At 35.9% G+C, this 25,077-nt stretch overlaps 3 protein-coding genes across 6 annotated transcripts; all 3 read right to left on the bottom strand.

The window, feature by feature from the left end:
• Nucleotides 1–257: 257 nt before the first annotated feature.
• On the bottom strand, nucleotides 258–7,320 carry vrk3 (VRK serine/threonine kinase 3). 3 transcript variants are annotated; one of them, XM_041983824.1, is made up of 16 exons: nucleotides 7,218–7,320; nucleotides 6,480–6,685; nucleotides 6,251–6,382; nucleotides 5,918–6,031; nucleotides 5,649–5,768; nucleotides 4,763–4,903; nucleotides 4,052–4,095; nucleotides 3,790–3,856; nucleotides 3,559–3,643; nucleotides 3,381–3,483; nucleotides 3,179–3,271; nucleotides 2,917–3,049; nucleotides 2,554–2,671; nucleotides 1,537–1,571; nucleotides 1,385–1,443; nucleotides 258–1,303 (listed from the first exon to the last, which is right to left on the bottom strand). In XM_041983824.1, exons 2-16 carry the CDS (start codon nucleotides 6,682–6,684, stop codon nucleotides 1,283–1,285), a joined length of 1,470 nt encoding a protein of 489 aa, XP_041839758.1. In that variant the 5' UTR covers nucleotide 6,685; nucleotides 7,218–7,320; the 3' UTR covers nucleotides 258–1,282. The 3 variants fall into 3 exon arrangements, with proteins under 3 accessions (XP_041839758.1, XP_041839740.1, XP_041839750.1); XM_041983806.1 differs by lacking the exon at nucleotides 1,537–1,571; XM_041983816.1 differs by lacking the exons at nucleotides 1,537–1,571; nucleotides 7,218–7,320 and adding an exon at nucleotides 7,089–7,109.
• A 973-nt stretch (nucleotides 7,321–8,293) lies between these two features.
• On the bottom strand, nucleotides 8,294–21,716 carry rab27a (RAB27A, member RAS oncogene family). Its single transcript, XM_041991772.1, has 6 exons — nucleotides 21,499–21,716; nucleotides 12,492–12,660; nucleotides 11,250–11,335; nucleotides 11,028–11,131; nucleotides 10,596–10,719; nucleotides 8,294–9,571 (listed from the first exon to the last, which is right to left on the bottom strand). Exons 2-6 carry the CDS (start codon nucleotides 12,642–12,644, stop codon nucleotides 9,376–9,378), a joined length of 663 nt encoding a protein of 220 aa, XP_041847706.1. The 5' UTR covers nucleotides 12,645–12,660; nucleotides 21,499–21,716; the 3' UTR covers nucleotides 8,294–9,375.
• A 1,221-nt stretch (nucleotides 21,717–22,937) lies between these two features.
• On the bottom strand, nucleotides 22,938–24,577 carry LOC121640761 (protein PIGBOS1). Of its 2 annotated transcripts, none has more exons than XM_041986632.1 (2): nucleotides 24,482–24,577; nucleotides 22,938–23,305 (listed from the first exon to the last, which is right to left on the bottom strand). In XM_041986632.1, the coding sequence occupies exon 2, from the start codon at nucleotides 23,257–23,259 to the stop codon at nucleotides 23,101–23,103; it is 159 nt and encodes a 52-aa protein (XP_041842566.1). In that variant the 5' UTR covers nucleotides 23,260–23,305; nucleotides 24,482–24,577; the 3' UTR covers nucleotides 22,938–23,100. The 2 variants fall into 2 exon arrangements, with proteins under 2 accessions (XP_041842566.1, XP_041842558.1); XM_041986624.1 differs by having other exon boundaries at nucleotides 24,387–24,488.
• Between the last annotated feature and the right edge of the window lie 500 nt (nucleotides 24,578–25,077).

Here is a 25,077-nt window from a genome sequence, read left to right as displayed (position 1 = left end):
AAAAAAAGACTGTTGAAACATTTAACTAATCTGTCCACTTCACCCACAATCTAGGCATAAGAAAAAACCTCAATTATCTTTTTTAAATCATGTTGCTCATGTAATGCTAAAATCCTCAGTATACCCCCCAAACAACACACACACACACACACCTAAAACTGATGTGTCAACAGTATGAAATGAACTTTGCAACAGCTAAACTTTCAGTGCAACAAAACATGACAGATAAAACACTGCAGATTAAAATGATTTTTTTAAAAGCGGCAGTCCTATGGTTCAATTTCTGTGGAAAGAAGATATAAATTAACGTCACACTTTAAGGGGTTCAAAACACTTGGTAGTTAACATCAGATTCAACCCCAGGGTGTCATTTTTACTTAGAAAAAAGAGGAACATTTTCTATCTTCACTGAAATTGATCTCAGTTGTGTCCTCTTACTCAACCATCTGAATCCAGATGGCAAACTCTAAAAGTGTGAACTTGCAGCATGAACAGTAAGCTTTAGAATGAACTTATTTATCTGGATTTTTCTAACAGGTTACACAGAGACTAGAGAATGTTATACCATGATTGCTGCTATAGAATTATGCAGGATTCACAGGGATGTAATGCTTGATAGAGGGCAGGCCTGACACCTGTTTCAATGATCAGTTGTGAGACCACAATCAGTTAGACTATTTGGTTGGTTGAGGTTTCTGGTACTGCTTGTAAAAGTTATAATTCTTAATTTTCCACCATGACACACGCAGGTAAAAACTAGCAACAGATCCAGAATTCAATTTGTAGAAACAAGAATTCATTCATTCGGAGTGAATGACACACTTTGAATGGGGGGACAGTATTTTAGTTTTTAGGTGTACAGATGAACTGAGATGTGATTTTACAGGCAGATCCTACAGTTCAAGCGTAGAAACTTACCGCCAGTTAAAATCCAGAGTCTGTGCAGAGAAAAGACTAAACTCAGACGAAACCAGAATGTTTTGACAACCTGACATCTTCTCCAGTGCTTTTTGGAACAAGAAAGAAATCTTAACACACACAAAAACTGATTTACAGCAATCAACCACAACATTAAAACCACCTGTTTAATAAATCAGCTTCAAGTGAAACTCCAGTGGTGACCAGGTGTATCCAGGAGTATGTGACCAACCGAGGGCCGTCCTCACCTACAAATTGAGCGGCAGCTCCACCAAACCGCCCAGCTCTTGTAACGCAGCGCTGAGTCCGCCCTTCAGCCCGGAGTAGTCAGGCTGCTCCGAGTACTGCAGAGCCATCACTGACGTCAGATAGGTTTTAAATGCACCTACAACATGACACACACAGACGTGTTACCAAACAGCACACAACACTTGTTATACATGACAGTAAACGCACTTAAACTCACTTGAAACTCTCTTTTTCCCAACACAGTGGCTGAAAAGGGCGTTAACATCCTCCATGAACCTGCATTGAAAACTGTTTTTTAGTTATAAGTTATTTGAAAAACAGGAAACAGTATGTACAAATAAATTATATAAAAACAGACACATGAGCTACCTCCAGGGTCAATCCTAGGTCCTAAACTGTTTATTTTGTTTCTTAATTATATTGTTAATGTATTTAAATTGTTAAAATATATTTTGTATGCAGATGTTTCAACTTTTTGGATATTAAGGATGTGAAAGAGGTCCAGAAAAAACAGGAAAAATGAAACAGTAGCTAAATGTAAATAAATTATTATATTTTCAACAACATTTAGTGATGGAGGTACCAACACTGAATTTTCTTTAGATATAGAGTGTATGAGAATTAATTAAAATTAAGTATTTAGGTGTCGTTATTGATGGAAGTCACATATTAACTATATAAAATAAAAAACAGGAAAAACCATTGCTATATTCACTGGAAAATAAAGCACTATATCTGCTGTATAATTCTTCAATTGTTACGTATCTGACTTATTGCACTGAAATTTGGGAAACTACATTTAAAACATAAATTAATCCAGTATTAATTTTACTAAAAAAGAGCACTAATTGTTTGCAGAAACAGTAATGGAGATTTCTCAAGTCATTTAATCTGTAAAGTTACAACAAATAAAATGTAAATAATCTAGTTAATTAAAGTGTTCTGAAGAAAATAAAGCTCAGGGGAAAAAAAGATTAGAATTTAAATGAATTAATTCGTTTAAAAGGATGTGAGATATTTTAAAAATCAAGATTTAGAACAAAAGTGCAGGACTAATGTGTTACTGTGTCAGTTTATGGAACAATCTGAATCTGAAAGAAGCTAAATCAAATATTGTATTTATAACAACTATTAAAGCTGCTATGTTAAGAAAATATAGTGAAAAGTTTTTTTTGTTTTGCTCTGTGAATATTGTAAATGAGGTTTTGGCCTGCAGCTGTTTACAGTTCACTTTTATGTTTGCTTTTAGAAAGAATTATTACATATATGAATAAATAAATAAAAATATATCACAGTGTGGATTAAGGGACACATACATGCAGCTAAACTTGGTACATTTTTATATTTTAAAGGCGTTTATGCCAGTACTGAGGAACTCTCTCATACCTCTGTTTCTGGGCGGCCACTTGACCTGGTTGAGGGAGTTCAGACCACGGCAGCTTCCCTGTGAGCCAGTGCAACATACAGTAACCCAGAGACTGCAAGTCACTGCGGCGAGACGGGGCTGAAACACAGCAATTACCACATTTACCCTTCACCCTCATACATAGGAGCAGCACAAATGATGCAAGCCAAATGTTTTTAAACTTGTCACACAGCAGAACATAAAAAAATCAGCTTCAGGAATTAATTCGCATCAGTCTCAGAACACACACGTGGCAGATGGAGAGCTGGGAGAAAGAAAACAAGCCTGCTGATGGTTAGTTTATAGTGACTTTTAAAAAGGTAATCTTAAGAGACGACACACACCTGCTCCCTTGTGTGTATCCAGGCTGATGAACTCCACAGCACCCTCGTGTGGTGTTCTGCTGGCCTCACGGTACTCCACATGCTGGCCTCCAGGACAGTACCTGAAGGCATGGCAATATCCTACCAGGTAAACCTAAAAACACACTTTTACTTAAAAAAACACACTTAAAATATACAAAACAAAACAAATTTTACAGGTTTGTGAAATATCCAGTACAGTTTCATTGTTCAGCTTCAGTTTGTACATGAAGGCATTTCCTACCTGTGATTTCTGTCCTGGTTTGACGTAGATGTTGTCTGCATTAATGTCAGCATGAACATACTCGTTTGAGTGGATGAACTGCAGCACATCCAGCTGACAGATCAAAGAAAAGATGCAGTTTGTTTGGGGAAAAGAATAATCAAGCTTTTCTGGTGGTAAAGGATATAGTCGAGCAGGTTTATACACAATGAAAAACACTCACTAATCTACAGACGAGCTGAAGAACAACTTTCTCAGGCAGAAGGTTGTTTTCTTCTTCAATGACAGAGCGGAGAGAGCGGCCGATGTTGGGGAAAATTAGAAACCTACATGAAAAAAAAAAAAAAACATTTTTCAGAGTCAGAGTAAAATGTTGTCACATAATGAGTAAATATGCACACCTGTAACTATCTGCATGAAGACCGAAGCCAACGCAAGGAGGAATCCCCAGAAAATCCATCTTGTTCTGTTTGATCCACTTGTCCACTGCAGACAAAATCCAGAAGGATTAATGTGCAACATCAGAACTGCTTCAAGCAGAACAAGAAGCAAATCTGCAGTAAAATCTCCCTTCCCACAAGCTTTTTACTGGGGGTGTACAACTATTCAAAGACATTAAAATAAACCCTCACCAGATGCAGGTTTTGCAGCTCTCTGCAGAAAGTTCTGCTCATTGAAGATTCTCCCATCTTTAGCTCCCTGAAGTTAAAGACACATAAAATTTACCAATTCAGTGCAGGACAATAAAAGGACGGAAGAAGCAAAGCTCACACGTAGTAGAGGACAAACAACAACAACAAAAAACTATTATAAGTAAGTGGTATTGTGTATTAATGGCATCTCAGAAACAGTGCAACAATACTTCACATATAAAAACATTTTTTTGGTACTGACCAGTTTGAGGATGTGACCTGATTCCTTGAAATTGGGTCGAGAAACTAAAAGAAAACAAAACAACATAAATTAATTTATATAATAGCGTTCCTTTTCTTGTTCTTCTCTAGTGTTTTTATTATTTTAGTTTTGGTTTTATTTCACATTGTTTCATTCTGCTCGTAAATTGATTTGATGTCTTTTAAATGTTTTATGTATTCTTACTGTTCAACACTTTGGTCAGTGTCCACTGTTTTAAAGGGCTTTATAAATAAAGTTGGCTTGGCATTTTTAAGTTTTCTACATCGGCTCAGGATCAGCTGCTATATGCTGCCGAAGTCATGCAGGTTGATCAGCTAAACTATAACAGCCATCTCTCTCTGAGAACCACTGGAATAAAATCTGCTTTAAACAAGTTTACAAAAAAAAAACAACTATTTTATCCAAATACTATGAAAAGTAGACTCTGATCAGAAGGACGACTGACATAATTTGATCTTTCTTGCTCTGGTTTACTGTTTAAGTTTTGCTAAACTAAATATGTTGTAAATAATGATTTCAGTATAATATGTTTGAAGGAATATCATACATTTCAATATCATACTTTTTTATTTTGCTTTCTCCACAAATAAAATTTAATCCAACCTTCAGAGTCTAAATGTCAACTTCCTTAATTGTAAGTTATAGTATAATCCCAGAGTTAGAAACTTTTTAAACATCATGCAGTCTCACCTTCATAGAGGAGCTCTGTTGTGCTCTGGCTGAGCAGCTTCGTCAGCTTCCACTTCTTACCCGTCGTGTCCGCCACTTCCTCGCCCTCCTGCAGTGGCTCCACTGCAGGCCCATGTTTCGTCTTCTTGGCTTTGTTTCTCCCTGTTGCACAAAGGGAAAAGGAATTTATTTTTAAGATTTAATTTATAATAGATTTATAGCTTTAATCAGTTGGAGCCTATACATCTCAAATTGCAGCAGGGCTACACAAAAGAATTCATCTGTAAAAGAAAAAAAATGAACGCGCAAATATTATTTGGAACAAATAAAAGAATAACACTGGAAATATGTGAAGAGACAGATTTTCTATATCATTTCTTTAAATAGTTTTAGATTTCATCATATATCTCATTCCTTTATTAGGCCCGAGCACCGAAGGCGGTGTGAAGACCTATTGAAATGCAAGAGTTTATTATTATTATTGTTCTTCCGTTAAATGAATTGACTTTTTGGGGGCCTGAACATGCTCAAAAACTCACCATTTTTTTGCGTATCCACCCCCATTGAAATGTGAAAAATTTCGTATTTTGGAGTGCTTGGGACGAAATTGAACAAAATTGAATCCTTTTGCAATTTCAAGATAGTTATTTTGGCAGATAAGTCATCATGTGATCATAACACCAACATTTTACCCATTTTTCTCTAACACCTGGACTAAGGTGTCCTCTAAAGTCACCCACTATGTATTTCCTCAAACGCTTCTCATCTCATGATATGTCATGTGTAACATTATGAGTTGAAGCAGTTCATATAAGTAGCCTTTATTGACAGTTGAATATAACTGGTGTATCTAATCTACACTTGGATCAGTGTGTGCGTATCATCTTGAGTAACAGTTGAAACTCACCTTTTAAAGGAGACCTGGTGGTTGGCGAGGAAACAGATGAAGCGCCATCAACTGTTGTTTCCTCGGTTTTCCCACCTGTGTGCTCCTTAGCCGGACTAGAGAGTTTTGTCTTTCCCCTGACTGCACACGGATCCAGCAAAAAAATAAGAACAAAAACAAAAAACAACAGATCATGCAAAACACAAATCAGTCTAAGTGCAGTTTTCATGTTTTTTCATACAGTATGTGCATGAGTGGAAAGAGAAAGTGTGCTGTGTGTTGCAGCTCACTGGTTCGAAGGGATTTTACAACAGGGGATGAACACTCTGACGTAAGCTCCTCTGTATCGGCGTTGACAGTGACTTTGTGTTGCTTCAGTGGAGATACCAGACACCCACCATTATCTGTTGATGCAAATTAAAGCCTTTTATATTTAGGATTGAAAATCAAAGATGCACCTCACCTCTCTTTTTAAATTCTATTTAATCTTTATTAATCGTATTCATTACTTTGAGCCAAAAACATGTCGCTGAAAGTGTTGTTGAGTTTGGCCCCAAACTGCAGATACGTACTAACAACTATACTACTATGAACTATAAATTACTCTAAACCATATTAATTACCTTCAGTCTTGTCATCTCTGGTAAGCTGAGTGGAAGGCCCCACATCTAGAGAAGCACTCTTGATGTTAAATGTAACTGCTTTCTCCAGGTGCAGAGTTTTACGGGTCTTTCGCAGTGCAGGACGGGGTGAAACTGGGGTTGAAATAATACATTCAATTTAATAAAAAGGTTTAGAATGACATAAAAGCTCCAAATTAACATTCAAGACAATATTGCTAAAAATATTCACCCGTATTTTCTATAGAAGCACAATTCTTGCTTGAAGCAGGGCTTGTTTTAATAACTGATGTTGCTGCTTCATCCCTAGAAATGGTGGTGGAGTGCAATGACCCAAATTTATCAGAAGGGCAGGGAAGTTTTTCTCCACAGGATGGACAAAATCTGAAATCAGGCTGCAGCTTTGTCCCGCATTGGGGGCAAAAATGGAAAGGCATTCTGCAGAAGTGAACACACACATTATCACAATTATCTTCACCATTATTTAGCCTAGCTGTTCTATATATATATATATATATACTTATATATGCCATAGTTCACGGAAGTGTTTGAATGTTGATAGACAATGAAGGAGGAAAGAGATGAAGCTGTTTTGGGGGGAAATAGAGACGCATGTATCGCTGTATTTATAGTTACGCCTTATAGGAAAAGTTTAAACTTTAACCTGGTTAGCTTAGATCCAAAACCTTTAAAAGAGATGTGACAAAAGCAACGACAAAGCTAAGTACTGAGCACTGTCATGACTACAGGGCAACTCAGAACTCCCTGCGCGCAATACCAAGTAAGTTAGCTAGCGATTTAAACAAGTATATTGTAATAATAGCTATTACTAACTACTTACATAAATAATAGCAAGTTTTAAGCAAAATCTTCAGCTTGTTCGTTTGAACTGTGACCTAGAATAAAACACTGGGTTGGCCTAAACTTTCTCAAAAGATAACTGAACATTAGTAAAAGCAGAAGATAATACCTTATAACTCCACAGTCCTGGATGTTTTGGTTCTGAGGTGCTGCTTCTTCTCCTGTTTACGTTGTGTAACCGGAAATATGCAGCGGAAGTACTGCCCCCTCTAGGTCATTACAGCAGTTGCAGTCAAGCTGTTGTCTCATTAACCAGTTGTAAGAAACTTCCACCTGATTTCGCAATTTTTATTTATTTTATGGTAATTAATTTTAAATAGAAAACTCCAGGCTTTACTCTACTGATGATTTATTGTTGCAGAGTTGAGATATTTAATGTTAATTATTGTACACATTTGCTGTACAAAGGAGTACCATCTCCTTTTCAACATTTGCAATAATTGATTAAATGAAACAGACTACAGCTTCAGTCATACACAAATACAAATATTTATTTTGGAAATAATTTACACATCTTGTATGAAAGTATGGCACAACTGACATATTTCTTGATATATTTTAATCTTTAAATATGATTAAATAATTTTTTTGTGACAGATTTTCTAACATTTGTGTTTGCAGAAGGAAACAAAGGAAAAATATATTTACCTATCCTAAAAATATCACTTCTAGTATTTAACAAAGAAAATTATGACAGTGTGATACAAATGTGAATTTATTTGTGAAACAATTAAATATCATGCCATATCAGTGTGGAATTTGATTGAGAATTGAGTAAAATATCAGAAGAATAATAAACTAATTTGAAGGTTAATACAATGATGGCAAACTAATATGCAGACCCCATTTTTACAGTTCCATCTATAAAACTTGCCAGTACAACAGCTGGGCTTACCAGTTTCCAAGAATCGACCCATTCAGCAACCAAAGGCATATTGAATAAGTAACATGGCACACAACTTCCATTAAATAAATTGAGGTTACAGGAATGTAATGGTCTTCCAGCAATTATGTCCAGCCCTTCTGCAAAAGAGATAATAAAAGAAAGTAGTTTTTCTGACAGTGTAGCGCCTCATCATCTGATCAATAAACAATACTACACGTTTCTGATTCGTGGCATCAGCAGTGTGAAGACATCTGTGTCTTTTTTTATCTGAATTTTCTTTATCTCAATATATTTTCAACTTGTTAGGATTTCAGACAAAATACATTCTTAGATTTCTGGTATACTAACTAAGAAATCTTTCAGTGTAACTTGTTTCTAATTATAAACTCAGTTGGTACATTACTCAGTTTTTTTTTCTTTAGCAGTTTACTTCAGGTTATCTCAGACAGAATTTGCAATAAGATTTTTTACATGATGCTCTGAATTACATAAAATGGAGTCCATAACCTTATATGTTAGTTAGGAAACAGGAAGAAACAGGATTAATGCAGTTAGCCGAAAAAGTGCAAATAGCCTTTTTGTTTGTTTCTTCATGCATTTGTGCATCTGTCCTATAGATGGCAGCACCGGAATAAATTGAGTTCCTGAGTTACTGTGCTGTTTTGTACTCTTATGACGTGTTTATTTCTGTAATCTATCAACTTCAGAACATTTTATGTGACCATTGGCCAAAACTGCACATGTAGACGAGCTGTACTCCACAATCTGTGTTTTACAGAAAAGCAAACTAGCAAAAAGATCTTTAGAAGAAGACACTTAAGTGTTAACAGTCCATCTAGCCCACACTGCAAAGTCACTGCAAGCTACATTTTCTCTGGCACTAGTGCAAGTGCAGCATTAGTGAGACATTTAGTAAAGTAACAGTGGTACTCAAGTGGTGACCTAAAGGTTCTTAAAAGTACAATTTCTCTCTTTACAGCAAGTTAAGAGTATATTCATGGAACAGGTGACGAACCAGCTCACTTTTCTGTTGAGACTATTTATACTTGAAATTCTGATCAATATATTTAATTATGAAAACCGGACATACCTGCTACACATCATGAGAAATAAAGATCCCAGGCTTAGAACCAGTAAGAATTACTTGTACAAAAGACTTGTGAAAATGTAAAAGAAATCACTAAATTCAGAAGGAATTTAACTCCATACTGAAACTGTCCAGCATGTCACTCAAAGTAAAGCTGTAACAGGGATGCAGAAAATGTTGATGAGGATGATAAAGTTCTCCTTAACAAGAAATGTAAAATACAAACTCCCACTTGGTTGTTTTCCTCTTTTTCTCCGAACATTATTTAAACACAAATGTGCAACAAAAACCATTCTAACATGCACATTTGCCTCCATCAGAGCCCTCAGAGATGTCTGGGTTGGTGGATCCATTAGCTCGAACGGTGCCGTCTGGGATCCAGGACTTGTCGACACACCGCTCCATCCTCTTCATGACGAGATCCAGCAGGACGTCCACCGCCTCACTGACGCTCTGCCCACTTGCAGCACTTGTTTCAAAATAAGGGATTCTGCAGGAAGTCAAACAGGGGTCAGAAAAAGTGAAACAGACACTGACCAAAAAAATCTTCAGGTTAGTTTTTTTTTTATAAATACATTTCAGGCCCTAGAAAACACCCCAGACTGTGCTTCTATACGTTTTAATGAAAAGGCAAGTTTGTTTTTCAAAATGCTGCACTGTTACCTCCTAAACAGACTAGATACTCTAACTCAGGCATGTCAAACTGGTCCAGCAAAGGGCCGTGTGGCTGCAGGTTTTTGTTCCAGCCAGCCAAGAGCACACAGTTTGACCAATCAGCTGTCTGAAGACTGAGATCAGTTGATTGAATCAGTCAAATCTGGTGTGCTGCTGCTTGGTTGGAACAAAAACCTGCAGCCACACGGCCCTTTGCTGGACCAGTTTGACATATGTGCTCTAACTTTTGAAAACATTCCTAAAATAGGATATTTTTGGGGGAATGTTTTCCACTCTTGTGGAAAAACCAAAATACCAACCAGGGTTTAAACATAACACACAGTAACAACTCTCAGTAAACTACTTTGCCTGTTTTATCATAAGTCATCAAACATTTCAGCTCCTTGAGGAGTTTTTAAATGACTGGACAACATTATGCTGCAGGGTGAAAATCTTTACTGATCAGTTACCTTAAAGAAAGTAATAAAAACATCATTTTAGTAAAGCAAAAAGTGGACCAAGAATATTTGAGAGGTAAGTGTCCTAGTGTCCAGAAGAGTAGGTAAGCTCATACAGTTGGAGATATAATTCCTTTATAGGCATTTAAAACACCTGACAAACTACTCCACAGTATCTGTGCTTTACTAGCTTTACTGTGCTTTACATTTACTAGAGGTGTGTCTAATACGACCAGAACAGGATATTTTACACTTGTGAACAAATATTTGTTTTTCGAGGAGGACCAATTTAGACTTATAGTCCCCTGACCAGAGTTAGGCAAACAGTGAAGCCACTGCCTTCTTGACAAATGTTTGAGGGAGAGGTTTATGCACAGATGGATCAAACATAGATGGACATACCCGTATTTCTCAGCCAGTTCACGGGCCTCATTTTCACTCACTGCCCTCTGATCTGCAAGGTCACTTTTGTTGCCACACAGGACGACATCTGGATTTTCACAGTATGCATGGATCTGTAACTGACCTGAGAGACACATCAAACCTTTATGTATTTAGTCCTGCTTAGAGGTCATAAAAAACAGTCATAAAATATATTAACATAAAATATGAGCACAACAACAGCTCAGGTTAGAATATAATCTGAAGGACATATTACTACAATTGTACCATTTTCAGGGTACAACCATCTCTAATGTCAATTTGTCAGATACGACAAAACTTATCAAATCTTCTGCATACTTGAAGTAATCTTAATTAAATTTTTATGTGCAGAATATGTCTTCAGGCTTGATATCAATGACCAAAATTAGCTGTTCACATCAGGAGACCTACTCATCCAGTTTCTGACGTTGAGGAAACTTTGCTCATTTGTGAGGTCAAACAGGAGGAGGAAACCCATTGCATCTCGGAAAAAAGCTGTTGTCAAACTTCGGAACCTGAAATCATTTAGGAAGAAAAAATACTAAATGAGCAACAGATATAGAAACATTTAAAAACAGGTGAAGAGGTTCAAAGAAGTTATGAAAGGGCTTGTAGAAGAAGTTATCTGTGAACCTCTCCTGTCCTGCAGTGTCCCACAGCTGCATGTGGATCTTCTGTTTTCTGCCTGAAGTCCCTTCTGGACCTGTTGATTTGTATATCTGAAAGAAACACAGACAACCAGGTCAAATATTTAGCTCATTCTCAATCTGCTCTATTTCTGTGCCAAAATACTTAATTTACCTACCAATTCTGCAAACAGCAACGCTCAAGTATTCAACTTATGTCTAAGATTGGTGCATGCAAAAGACCAACTCAATTTACAACCAATATGAACTTTTCCTACAGCTGGTAGCGTTTCTCTGCTATGTCGGCAGTCATGTTCCGCTCAGGACTGAGATTATGCTTCATGTCACAAACAAGAGGTATATCAGCGCATCTGCAATCACTACAAAATAATGAACATCTGTTAAAAAGATTATTTTAGGTGATTTTTTATTCAATGGAAAGAATTCTATCCAAGTTCCAGTTATTGATCTCAGGATTCATTGCTTTGCTTTATAAATTAAAGACAAATAAAAATCATTACCATTCAAATCAATTCCTAGACATGCAATATACGTTTTAGTTTGTTTTCTCAGGTGGCTAATATCATAAGATTAACTCAGTATTTGTGTAATTTATTTATATGCTGTAAAAGTCTCGGCTGTTGTCTTGTACATGTGTTGCAACAGGAGTTACAGTTAACACGGTAAATTCCAAAATACCAGGCGCTTGTTGTTGCTTACAGCTGAACAGGCTGTATTTATCTCAAAAAACTCCATGTCCGGTCTTTTAATTTCCTATTGTGTTTCCACAAAGATGACTGATAAAATAAAACTTGATGTTTTTCGAAGAAGAGATGGAAACACTTCTGAGAGGACAATGCTGGATATTCGTCCCATATAACCACATAGTTAGTCAGACACCAGACTGTACTCTCAGATACGGAGTTCAGATGCATTAAGAATAAAGTACATACAAACAATACCTAGCTGTTTGCCAATGGTATGAATTGTTTATTCTTAAGGAGGGTGTTGCCTAACATTAGTCATAGCTCATTTTTCTACAGCAACATCCATCAGTAGTTTTTTTTTTGCTATAATTGTAATACTCAACGCTGTGGGAATGAATTTAAGCCCTTAATGAGACAGCCATAAATGCCTGTAGCACACAAGCACACACGGAAATGTTGCATCACAAGTTTGAAACACAAAATCCTTGAGTAATGAAGGAAATCTCCACAATTTCAAAGCTGGATTAAGCATTCATACTTACCACTCTCTTTTCTCTAAAATCTATTCCAACTGTAGTGATGAATTTGGAGTTAAACTTGCCATCTGTGTACTGGTAAAGAAAGCTTGTTTTTCCCACGCCAGAGTCACCCAAGGCTAGGAATTTGATGAGGTAATCATAGTCCCCATCAGACATAGTGAGGCCTTAATTTCTGAAACACACACACAAAACAAACAAGTCAGCCAATAAATAAATAAATAAATAAATAATCAAGTTTGGCAAACAAATAAATGTTTCAGTAAGATTGTATTCATTTGTATCCCTCAGATAAAAATAAAAAAGGAAAGGACACAGTATGATATGTATATATGTTTTCATACCAAAAATAAAGTGCTAGATTTTTTTTTCATGTGGGCACACCTACTAAAATAAATAAATAAATAAAAATGAAGATTCAATCCCTTCTCACTGTCCATACTGGCATGTTTACCCTACGTGTGCTGTGGGGTACAGTGAACACAGAAATAAAGTTACATCCAACAACTACTACAGGACAAGGCTAGAAATTCTGACAACACAAAGGGAGGTATTCTACAAGGTGTGTATACCACACTACAGTACAACAGTTTAAGATAGGCTAGTTTATTATTTTAGACTGGATTGTGGTCCTTAAACCCACACAAGGGCACTCTGTCTTGAATACAGTTTGTTGCTAGCGATTGCCATGTTGGTTCCGAAACATGAGATAAAATAAATTAAAGCCGGTAGCAAAACAAAATACAGCAGACTGGGGATGTCAAATTATTGATTTAGGACTTCCATGATTATTTTATTTTAGTATACAGTTGAAAAAAAGAAAAAAGCATTTTGGAGTAGTGCTACCTTTTGTTTAACAAACTGTTATCCAGTCATTGTGGGAAGTATTCTTGGTTTAAAGTAAAACCCAGAACACATAAGTAATGTGTAATCTCAATTGAGCAAGACTGTAGCAGTAAAATGCGAATCAAAGAACCATCAGCTCACCTCACGGCTCTTTCATCTGTCTTTTATGCAAGTTCAAAAGACAGCTGAGTAAGAAAACAAGTGGAAGAAATGCATATCCATTATCCAACCAAAGGGTGTAAAGTTCAGAAATACTACTCTCCTTCCTGTCTCTCTAAAAGAAAGAAAGAAAAAACAGTAGTGTGACAAAGAAGGTAATTATATTTAACAAGCCTATTTCAATGACAAATCTTAACGTTTTCCCTTTAAATTGGTTCAATTAAACCACTGCAGCATGCCTTGGCTGTCAATCTAAACATCCATCCATTGTCTCTAGCCGCTTATTCACTTAGCCAAAGCTCAGTATTATGATCATCACCATCTTGCTCTTTAGAAATTACACATTACAGATGTGTTATGAGTTTAACTTTGGACTGGATAACAGTTTGTTAAACAAAAGGTAGCACTACTCCAAAATGCATTTTTCTTTTTTTTTCAACTGGAACCATAGGCAAGGCAAGTTTACACACACACAATACTAAAATCAAATAATCATGAAAGTCCTAAATTTTATACAAAATGACATGGAATACATCACACTGTGTTGTTAACAGGAAGGGTTTTCATATAGCCCAAGACTTTGTGAATAGTCCTACAGTTTCCTAAAGAGTCAGTAAGCAGAAATTCATCATTTATAGATTGAAATTGATTCACTTATGGACGACTGGGATCCGACATAAAAAAAAAAAAAAAAAAAAAAAAAAAAAAGGTCAGTGTAAGTTTGCACTTTACACATTTATTCACAGATGAGGCAAGTTCGGGGTCGGAGAAGAGGTAGAGGAAGGTGTCTCATGACACACTTTGTTGTGGTCTACAGGCAGTGCACATCAGCAAACCCCACGGTGAAATGATTGAGCTTTTTGCCCCTTTAAAGATTTTAGACTTGATGTCTTTATGTAGAGTAAAACACTGAAAAGCTGATTATAATGAAATTATGTGTTACCTTTCTCAAACGCAACACTTTTTGGTTTACTGAATTGAGAAAAGCAACCACTGTTGCAACAGTATCTTTGTGGAAGTCCTTTTTTATTTGTGTATATATTATCAATGACTTTATGCAGTTACTCAGATTTTATGACAAATTATTAAGGATATCTCTTCCACCTCCACGGGGGTAATCTACTATATAGAGGAGCCCATAAACACAATATTTTACATTTTCTAATATTATGTATAAAGCTTCAAGAAATACATTTATAAAGTTGACATCAGAGGAGACCCATGTGTGTAACGTGGGAAGCAACAGGGCATTTCATCCTGACGCAGCAACAGGAAGTATTTTAAATTCTTTTGTTGATCTCAGCCAAAAGATACACTTAAGATTTATGTCTTCTAGATATCCTTATGGCCTATATACAAGAACTTAGTTCTTAAGAACTTCACAAATCAGTAGATTACATTTTCACTCCAAAATGCGTTTGGGCAGTAATCAGTTTAAAAAGGGACCAAGTGTAAAAGTCCACTGCATTAATTTAATGGTAATAAGAAGCACACAATGTTTTCATCTACCAGAGCTAACATTCTCATTTGCAACGGTTCACTAATTGTGGTCAAAACAGTTAGAAGAAGGCACAGATGTATCATATGATCACTGTGTTGACATGAATTCAGACAAGTCTTACATTCTTTCACTACAGTGAAACTTTCATCTGGAACCATAAGCAGATTACGGCCTTGTGCGAAATCAAGATCCATGATAAATTCACTGTGACAGAACTGGTTGTTGCAAACACTGGTGCAGCCACATATGATGAAATACTTTGCTGCTCATGTACTAATTTGCCTCATTTAAGTTAAAAATTCTAAATTACATTTTATTTATACCCTAAAAGCCAACTGGCTTTTCGACAGAGCTGACAGAAGCAGCTCAGGTTGAATTTGTTGTCATCAGCTAATTAACAAATCTCAAAACCCACTTTCAATATATGTAAAATAAATTATTACATTAAAATATATATATATATTTCCACTTTTTACAGGATATTGTGTTTGATAATTTCCTGCTGAATCTTGATCAAATGGTTTATGCTGTATCCTTTTGCATCTTCATCACTTTATAAATCTATATTTCCTTAGTCTACAAGGCTACAACAACCAAATCAGCTCAATCATAAATATCTATTAAAAAGCCTATAATAGCTCATCAGAGAAAGAAAAATTCCCAGATAAATCATATTTTTGTGTGCAGATGGAGAGTTATATGGTGGAAACTAGTCAACTGCTCAGAGAATAAGAAAAAAAAATCTAAAAATCCTTTAAATTTCTCTCCTCTTTTTAGATTGTGTTTCCCTGCACTCATAATTACTTATTATAATTTTTACTCTTGTAATCCTGACTGGGAAATTCGGCTCTGCATTTGATGCAGGGCTGAGCGATATGGCCTAAAAATACAATCTTAGATATTTTATAACCAAATCCGTTTTCTGATTAGATTTTCTTTTTCTCTTTTCTTTCTTAAAAACATATTAAACGTATTAAAAGCATATTATTTATTTATATAAAAAAACAATCATAACTTTTCCACCATATACACATCTTTTTTATCTTGCATAGAGATTGCAACACAACTGCATCTGTGATCTCTTTCCATCTGGATCCTTATCATACGGGATCCACTGTGGAAATAATTCCCTTGATTTTGGTCGTCTCTTAACAAAAGTTTGTGGGCTGAAGTTTTCTTCTGCATCTCAAAGAGATCAGCGTTTCTCTCTGCAGTTATATGCCCAGCTAAATTCCAGGCGTGAGTGGCTGCTAGCGCTTTCAGACAAACACCGATCGGGTGTGGAGGGAGGGCTAAGTCTGCTGCTAACTAAGGGGAAAAAATCCTGATTTCCATTGAAATAAATCGTCAGAAATGGAAAATTCGATTTATTGATTAATCATTCAGCCCTAATTTGACCCATCTCTAGATGTACTAGAGAACTGTGGGCTGCCATGTTTTTGGTGAAGTGTTTACTGTTGTTGCTCAAGGGCCCACAGTGGTTCGTCTCTGTTGGGACTCGAACCTCGGTTCTCCAGTTTTCTTCAGGGGTGAACCTAAGCCCACCTCTGTAATCACCAGGTTACCACTCCCCCCACCACTCTGAATAATATGTTTATGTTTGTTCATCACTTTAGTCGCAGGCCGTTAAACACAGCTAAGTACACAGTTATAAGAATATATCTGCAACACGATTACACGGTCAGTGACTGCTGTAGTTACAGTCAGATCTAGTTGTGTTATAATTATGAGGCAGTTAATAAACATAAATATTCACACATTTTTGTCAGCTTTGTGCAGCTTTGGCTGAAGCAACTTGGTTTAAGCCTGGATTGTGTCTGTAAATTCCTAATTTTTTAGGATTATAGTTGGTTCTTCTTGGGTAAAAGGTTGCTCTACATCTATGTGTTTGATTAGTGAATATGCAAATAAAAAGTATGAAAACCTGGACTAATAATTAAAGTCATAGCACTACTTTGTGTGATCTTCATTTTAACAGCTACTAATGCCAACTTGCCTCATAGTTTCACAGACCAGAACTAAAATCACTTGGAACATACTTGGAATAAAACAGCCATTGTGAGCTTCTAAAGAGAAAAATGGGAAAATATTTCATAGATATCAGGAGAATAACATCAGGAAGTCTAATTTGTTTTGACTCATGATTAACTGAGTAATTGTAAATGTAGTGATAAATAGATGCTGGTGTGTACATCCCTGTGTCGTTTGCTGAGGGTAATCTCAGCATCTGCTCAGTGAATAAAGAAGTTATTCATTGAGCAGATGAACTTCAAGATGACCCATGCCAATTTTGACAACAAATATCCACCAGGCGCAGACACTCACCAGACACAAAAAACAACAACAACCAAACAAACAAACAAAAACAACACTTGCTTTAAACTACCAACCACTGGCCAAAGCCTTCCAACAATTTGCCCCATGGAAAAACATAATTGAATATCCCTGCATTAGCATATAGAATAACACTCCATAGGCCCTGAACTATGGACTATAGAGGTCACAAGATGAGATATGAGATGTGATTGTGAATAAATTGTAAATTTGTCAATGTCCTGGTATAAAACAACTGAAGGTTTTGATGGCTGAAACATGGAGGAAACCTTTACCACAGCTATTACACAAAACATGGAAACATAGTGAATGTCATCTACATGTTATTACTCTTATTAAATAAAGTTCATACTTATTTTTGAGTAGAAGTGTTAAAATATTTACAAAGAGCAAGGAAAGCTCTCCAAACTGAATGATTTCTAACACCATTTTAATAAAGACTTACAGTAGGTTAGCACATTAACAAAATAAGGATTATTTTGATTTAAATAAGGATTTATTGTGGTACAGTTTTATCTATTTGCACCTGAAAAATAGAAACTGAGTTTTAACCCCATTTCTGTATTTGCAGCAAATATTCGTAGACTTGTAATTAATTATTTTGCAGTTACAAGAAATTATAAAACTATATACAATAAGTAATGGCAATGATTTCCACTAATTGGGATTCCATAGTTAAAAGCCAGGTTAAATTCCTGGTACTGTGCATGGTGGTTTGCTGGAGTAGCTGGTAAAAACCATGTGCTTCTCCTGCAGGGACAAGTCAAAATGTAAAATACAAAAGGCACAGTGAATTAGCTGAGCAGTATTATGTGAGCTTGGTTACACCTATATCTGACAGTAACTGTAGGTGTAACACTAACAACGCATCATTTTTCTATCCTACTTAGCAGCAACATTTTTTAAAACATTCAATACCAAAACTCATAAGTAAAAATAAGTCACAGAAGTGACACACTTGTGCAAAACCACACTGCTGGAGTCAATATTGCATCAGCAAATTTCTGTAGATCATATCAGCTAATCAGACACTTGCTTACTACGCACCATTTAAGTACAAATGTCTTCATCTCATTTTAGCAAGCAAGTGATTGCAAAAGCTAAATGATAATGTATAACATGTTCTGTTTAATACGCTGTGCTAAAATCTAGAATTGCAGAACAAGTTTGTAGTTTTTCCCTGGTCATATCACTAGCTATAAAAAGGAAACAAGCTCTGATGGCAGATCTTCCGTTGTGTTGGGCAAGAAAACACCCAGTTCAGTAAACAATCAGAGAAAGTATTCTCTTTATTACCGCCTTACAGAAGCCTTGCTGAGACAATAATGTCCCAACTTATCCTCCTCTGCTGGATGGGGATCCTTCTAATTGGAACATATGATACTGTTTGATGACAAAGAGGTGGGAAAGGACTGACATGAAACTTTGAAAAAGCTGGAAAGGCCTCCTCTGTGAGACATTACTTCACACTGCATCAAAAGCTGATTACTTGTAGAGATTTGCTACCCGTGGTTTAAACATTTAACAATTATATCTATTGACTCTACTTAAAAACCTTGAATTATTCAGAAAGCATGCAAGTTAAACTGATTTGAGGAAAGAAGAAATAACAGTCTCATGTTTCCCAAAACCTTTTGAACACACAACAAACGAGCCCCTGTTCTACTACAAGACTGAGGGATCACATAAAACTGCTGCTGCTACCAAGGAAAAGGTCTTCGTAGCAGCATTTAAATAGCTCTGAAGAACTAAATGTGGCACCGGTTTCAGCCACGTTTATATGTATTATTATCAGCAACATTAATCTGATCAATCTAGGAGAGAAGTCATATAATACAAAAACTGAATCAGACAATATCACATTAGTTTGAAAAAAACTAAAATATTATTTTATGTGGGTTTTTTTTTAGCTTTCTTTTTACTGAGTGTCAACAGTGTGATATTAGTTTATTATTAATTTGATTTTATTTATCTAATAGCTTAATTCACAAAACAACCAGCTGCTCCAAGGGCCCAGAAACTCCCAACTCACCAAATGGTATTTATGACTTTTGGTACTAAATTAGACACAACTAAAGAAAGTAATAAACTGGGGTACAGCATCTGGCAAGTGTTTGGATTTTTTTTTATTTTCTTGTCCATAAAAAGACAGAAAGCAATAACCCCCCTTGATTTTCAAAGTGGTTTCACTTTTTTGTCAAGCTAATAATCAAATGATCAAATAAACTCCCAACACAGGCTAGTATTCCAATATATTTTGTGGTTACATGGTGCTATGCACTAAAATGTGTTTAAAATTAACTTACAATGACTAAATTACTGACAAACACAAACAAAAGGTACATTTTGTCAAAGGACAATCTAGGTTAAATCCAGACAAAAGCAACTGAAGCCATTAACATGTGTGGTGCCAGTATTTAAACAGTGACGTAGCTAATACAAATCTACATCTGTATCAGCTGATCAAGGCTGCAAATGAGGATTATTTTCACTGTGGAAAAATATGTCAACTACTTTTTGATTAACCAACTACTTGTTTGATTTGTCAATTGCCAAAAAATACTGAAAGAAATCAACAAGTGCTTGTGCATGCCTAAACTCCAGGTGAAGCTTGAGGTTTTCAAAATGTTCTTACATGTTTCTATCTGCCTCAGGGGCTGATAACTTACATTTTTAGTGGCCAATGACAACTGTTAAGTGTTTCAGAAAACTTCAGGAATTACAAGGGTTTTTTTCAAACCATTTTCAGTCAGGACACTTTGTTTGAGGTAGCGTTAAGTCTCAAGGGGGTTAAAAAGTAGGAATCAGGGATTTCTATGTTTATTTTTCTTCAAAAGGAAACAAAATCTTAATAAGCTAATCAGTTTATTGACATAGTGATTAATAATTCCAAGTCTACGGCTGATATGCATTGGTACAGGCTAAATCAAATCTGTCTTTTTATGGATTGACCATGTGGAACTGTCTCAATTTTGAAAATATATATTTAATTTCTACTTTGTCCAATCTTGGGTTACTTCAAGGTGCCATTTGAGTCTTATATTTTAGTTGTATAACCTCATTATATTCAAGATTGTAGAATCAGACTTCACCATGTTTTGTCATATCTGTGTAACACCGTTCTTAAGAATTGTTTTTGCTGCATATTTTGATTTGGAACCTGTTGAACAAGATCTCAAATGTTTTCAATGCAATTCCAATTAAAAAAAAAAAAAAAAAAACACTTGAAGGAACTCATCTTTGACATTTTTTTCCAACAGTGGGAGTGGACCATCTGACTGTCTGCCAGGCTACCATCCAGCCATCACAGTAAACAAATAGCACTTTAATGGAGAAAGTGGAGGACCCACCCTGGGCAGCTGTCCAACATAGATCCAGGCAGCTCCTTGGGAACATGCTGATATGCACAAACCACAATTTTCAAATTAACCAGTCAAGATTAACAGAGGGGCAGAAAAGTGATAAGAATTTAATCTAGTGACAGAATTTTGGTGGACATGTTTGTGACTGGCAAATCCAGTCATTGCAATACTTAGTGAGGTATTTATGAACAACAGCAACAAGGATTAACAGGCGCTAATAATAATAATAATAATAATAATACATGTTGATGTCTTACACTTAAATCAATTAACTTAAACAAATAGAGCATCAAATTATCCTCAGCTGGTCCTCATGTGGCTGGCACTGGTGGGCACGTGACCTCTTAGGCAAGACTTTATCACTTTAAAAAAAAAAAGGCAGGCGTATCCTGCCACAAGTACCAAACTGGAGGCCAACTTGCCAGCTCCTTTTCTCAGACATACTGCTGCCAACATACGGATCCAAGTATATCTGTATAATGTAATACATTCTTATCCACTGCTGACGGAAACCTGAATTGTATTCGTTTCCACAGGGCTGATGGTGTGTATCAGTTATGGAGCAAGTGTTGAGAATGCTAACAGCTCTCAGCAGAGGATAAGGCAGGTGGAAAAATGTTTCCCAACGCCAGCAAAGTGCCATAATGTGGTGGTGAAAATGAAAGACAACATACAGGCACTCCTCAACCAAATTCTCAAGCCCGAGAAAATTTAGACGTTTTAAGTGTCTTGCTAACTCCTGACAGATGCTATAGTCCGTTTTTCTTCTCTTTTTTTTCCGATTGACATTTCCTGAAAACAAAGTACTCACCAGCCGCGGGGCGTTGCTGCTGCGCGCTGTCCTGCTCTTTAAAAAGTAGTTCAGATGACCGTGAAAAACTTAGCAAAAACTGAATAAATAAATCTGCTCTTTACTTTCTCCGTCGCTTCTGGCCCATTAGTTGACAGGACAGAAACCTCAGTTACTCTGAGCACTACCTTAACTTTCCGTGTGCTTGAGTCGTCTCGTGCTGGTGAGAAACAGCTCCTCCCCACGGAGCTCGCGTAATCAAGGCTTTGCTTCCCCTTGTAGGTTTGGAGATTTGGGGTATTAATGTAAATGTTTATTCACATCAATTAGTATGACCTCTTTTAAAATAGAAAAAATGATATACAAGTCAACAATGTGTCAATTTTCAGTTTAAAGGTTATTTAAAATGTGTATATATATATATATATATATATATATATATATATATATATATATATATATATATATATATATATATATATATATATATATATATTATCTTTTATGCCTCCGTTATCTTTTGGCTCACCTGATTTACTTCTAAAGGTAACACAAACTTTTTTTTCCATCTCTGACTAACACAGCAACTACACACTGAAAACTAAACACCAAACCATGTTGCCTTGGTTGATGCAGTTATCAGTGTATTTATGCGTCATGTTTAACTAAGTTTCCTTAAAAAAAAACTAAAAATATTTCTAAAAGTTAAAATGTTTATGTAATCTGATTTTTTCTAGGACATATAAGTGCTTAACTCACATGACCCCTATAAGAATAAAAATTTATTTTGGGGGGATATTAAACTTTATATATTCACTTGAAATTGTCTGGGCTCTGTCTCATTGTGGGAAGTTACAAACATCAATTAAATGTTAACATCATCCTAATTTTTATAAAATTTGTTTACCCAGATAAAACCCATAGAGATCACCATCTCATTCACAAAGGTGACCTGGCCGAGAGGTCAGCAACACACGTCAACAATGTGATGAATGCTAAAGAGGAATATTTTTACACTGACGTGTTGGTACTTTTTTGTGTTGGCTGAATAAATTAATGTTGCATACTTTCATAATTCACACTTATACAGTGTGTTTTATTGAATATGTGAAATATATAAATGTTTCCTTGGATGACAAACCTAAATTTAGTGAATAATAATCCCTGTGGGAAAAAAAAAAAATTAACATTGGTTCATTGTTTATAAAATTAGACAAGTAAGTCTAAGTCATTTAAGTGTTTGAATCGTGTTTTCTCAAACATTTAAAAATAATATTGTGCTTTGTTTATTCACAGTGCCATTGAGCAATGCTGTTAATCCACTTACAAATTACCTTGTACTGCACCTACAGCTTTAAAAGGCAGTGTGACACGAGGACTTCGACAAATGTACTCATCTTTGTAAACAAAGAGATATAACAAACAACACAAGAATGGGAGAATAAAAAGAGATTTCAAGGTCAAATCACAGCTTATTTTATTTAGTACACATAGAGTTGTCTATATAAGATTTAATTCATCCATACTGGTCTTGACTTTTGTGCGGCTTCCATTCCAGAAGTGACAGTCCAGCAGCCGTTGATGGTTCTGGCTTGAAACTGCAAATATTTGCTGTGAGTTCTTTCAGTCTGTTTTATTCTGTTTCTTTGACACATCCTGGTTTTGCTGTACTGAGGTCTTCAGTCCTGGCTCAAAATAAGGTCTGTAGATATAAAAACCACCAGCAACTCCGAGTATTGCAGCCAAGGCCAAGTCTGTGAATGACAGTCTTCTTCGAAACATGATTCCTGTTAACTAGGAATTCCAGTGTTCAGGTACCCAAATGATCCTGAAAAAAATGACAAAGTAGTGTTAGCTGGGATAAAAGTGCAAACAAGCCATATGCGTATTTGCTCTCATTTTGCTTTTCCTACACTGTGTTGAATGTTACATGTTCTTGTAGAATTTCGATGCATAACTTTTTGCATAGACTCAATGTACTGTGTAAATCACCTGTGTCTGACTGTACTAATGCAGCTACTCTAAATACATATAACACTTCACCATACATTTCTTCTACATAAAGTAAAACGATAAAACAATATATAGACAACAACAAGAATAAGGCTGACTCTACTGAACATCCCTTCACACCCTCTCTACAACATACTGGACAACCTCAGGAGCACGTACAGTAACAGCCTCATTCTATCACACTGAAATACAGGAAAATCATTCCTTCCTGTGGCCATAGGACGAAATATCTCTGCACTGTATAGCAGGTCAGCTCCATAACCTCTTTGTACATATCATACATATTATGTTTGGTAATGTCTTTGTTGTACTTCTTATACTTTGTTGTATTTTCATTTAACTCACTACCTGTCACTTTTACTCTTAGTTTTCTATTTTCTCTCTCTGTGCGTTACTGTATTGAACTGTTTTAATGAGCACTGCAAAGCATCAAATTCCTTCTGGGATTAATAAAGTATTTCTGATTCTCATTCTAAATTGCATTTTATTACAGTAAACGTATATTCAAACTGCACCCTTCTCATTAAGATATTTGCACTAGAAAATAAAAAAAAAGTTTAGTTTTGCACACTTTGGTTTGCTCCTTCATAGAAACTGCTAAAGACTAAAAAAAACTGACCGACAAAAATAACAAAGCTGAAACTAATTGAACACCAGCCCTGCTCATTTTCATAATATTAATGATTAATTTACTTTTATAGCCATACCATAGACATTGAAGGAAGATATTAATTCTACACTGACTTATATGGATTTGTCTTATTTGGACCAGTTCAGTCCGGATACTGAAACAGTTGATGTTCTGTGAACGATTTCTTGAACATTTCGTTGAATACTGGTCAAACACGACATTTTATAGGCTTCAGATATAAATTACTGTAACAATCGTAACTTACCAAGGAAGCGGTTTTTGTGGTATGACTATAATCACCATACATAGAAAGAAAAACGAACAAGCAGATTAAGATACAACAGTCAGCAGGACACTTACGTATTGCAGCTGGAGAGGATTCTTCTTCTGCTGCTCTGACCTGCCACAGAGCAGCAGAAAGCTACATGGCGCCCCCAAGTGGAATGTGCAGCCACCTGCAACCAAATTATTTTGCCAATCTCTTATCTCCACAGTCTGGGGCCAGACTCTATCCTCCATGATGACAGCTGGCATGCCTTGTTTCTTCAAAAAAGTCAACAGCAGAATGGGCCATTTGACAGTCACATCATTTAAAAGGCAAATAAAAAGGGCTTCTAAAAGTGTAAAAATGATTGCCAAAAATCATTGTTACAACAAAGAAATAATTCACCAAACACAAATTCGGTTTTTTAAAAATGCTATGTTTCTTTGGGGTCTGTGCAGTAAGGGGTGGATGGGGTAGTTGGAGGGACAGAAACTAATGGAAGCACCAAAAGATTTTTATAGTTTGCTGACATTAGAAAATCTTTTTGGAGAAACACTAAACATGAATATGTGAATAGTTAATGTAATTCATTACACACAAGTATCACAAAAAAGAGAGAATAGTTTTTCTGCTCGCTTATCGTCACACTCCAGTCCAGGAGACGGCGCTAATACACATCTAAACTGGTTTA

This window comes from Melanotaenia boesemani, chromosome 1 (genome assembly GCF_017639745.1).
Source record: "Melanotaenia boesemani isolate fMelBoe1 chromosome 1, fMelBoe1.pri, whole genome shotgun sequence".
In the NCBI taxonomy this organism is placed as follows: domain Eukaryota; kingdom Metazoa; phylum Chordata; class Actinopteri; order Atheriniformes; family Melanotaeniidae; genus Melanotaenia; species Melanotaenia boesemani.
This window is presented reverse-complemented; position numbering and strand designations above follow the sequence as displayed.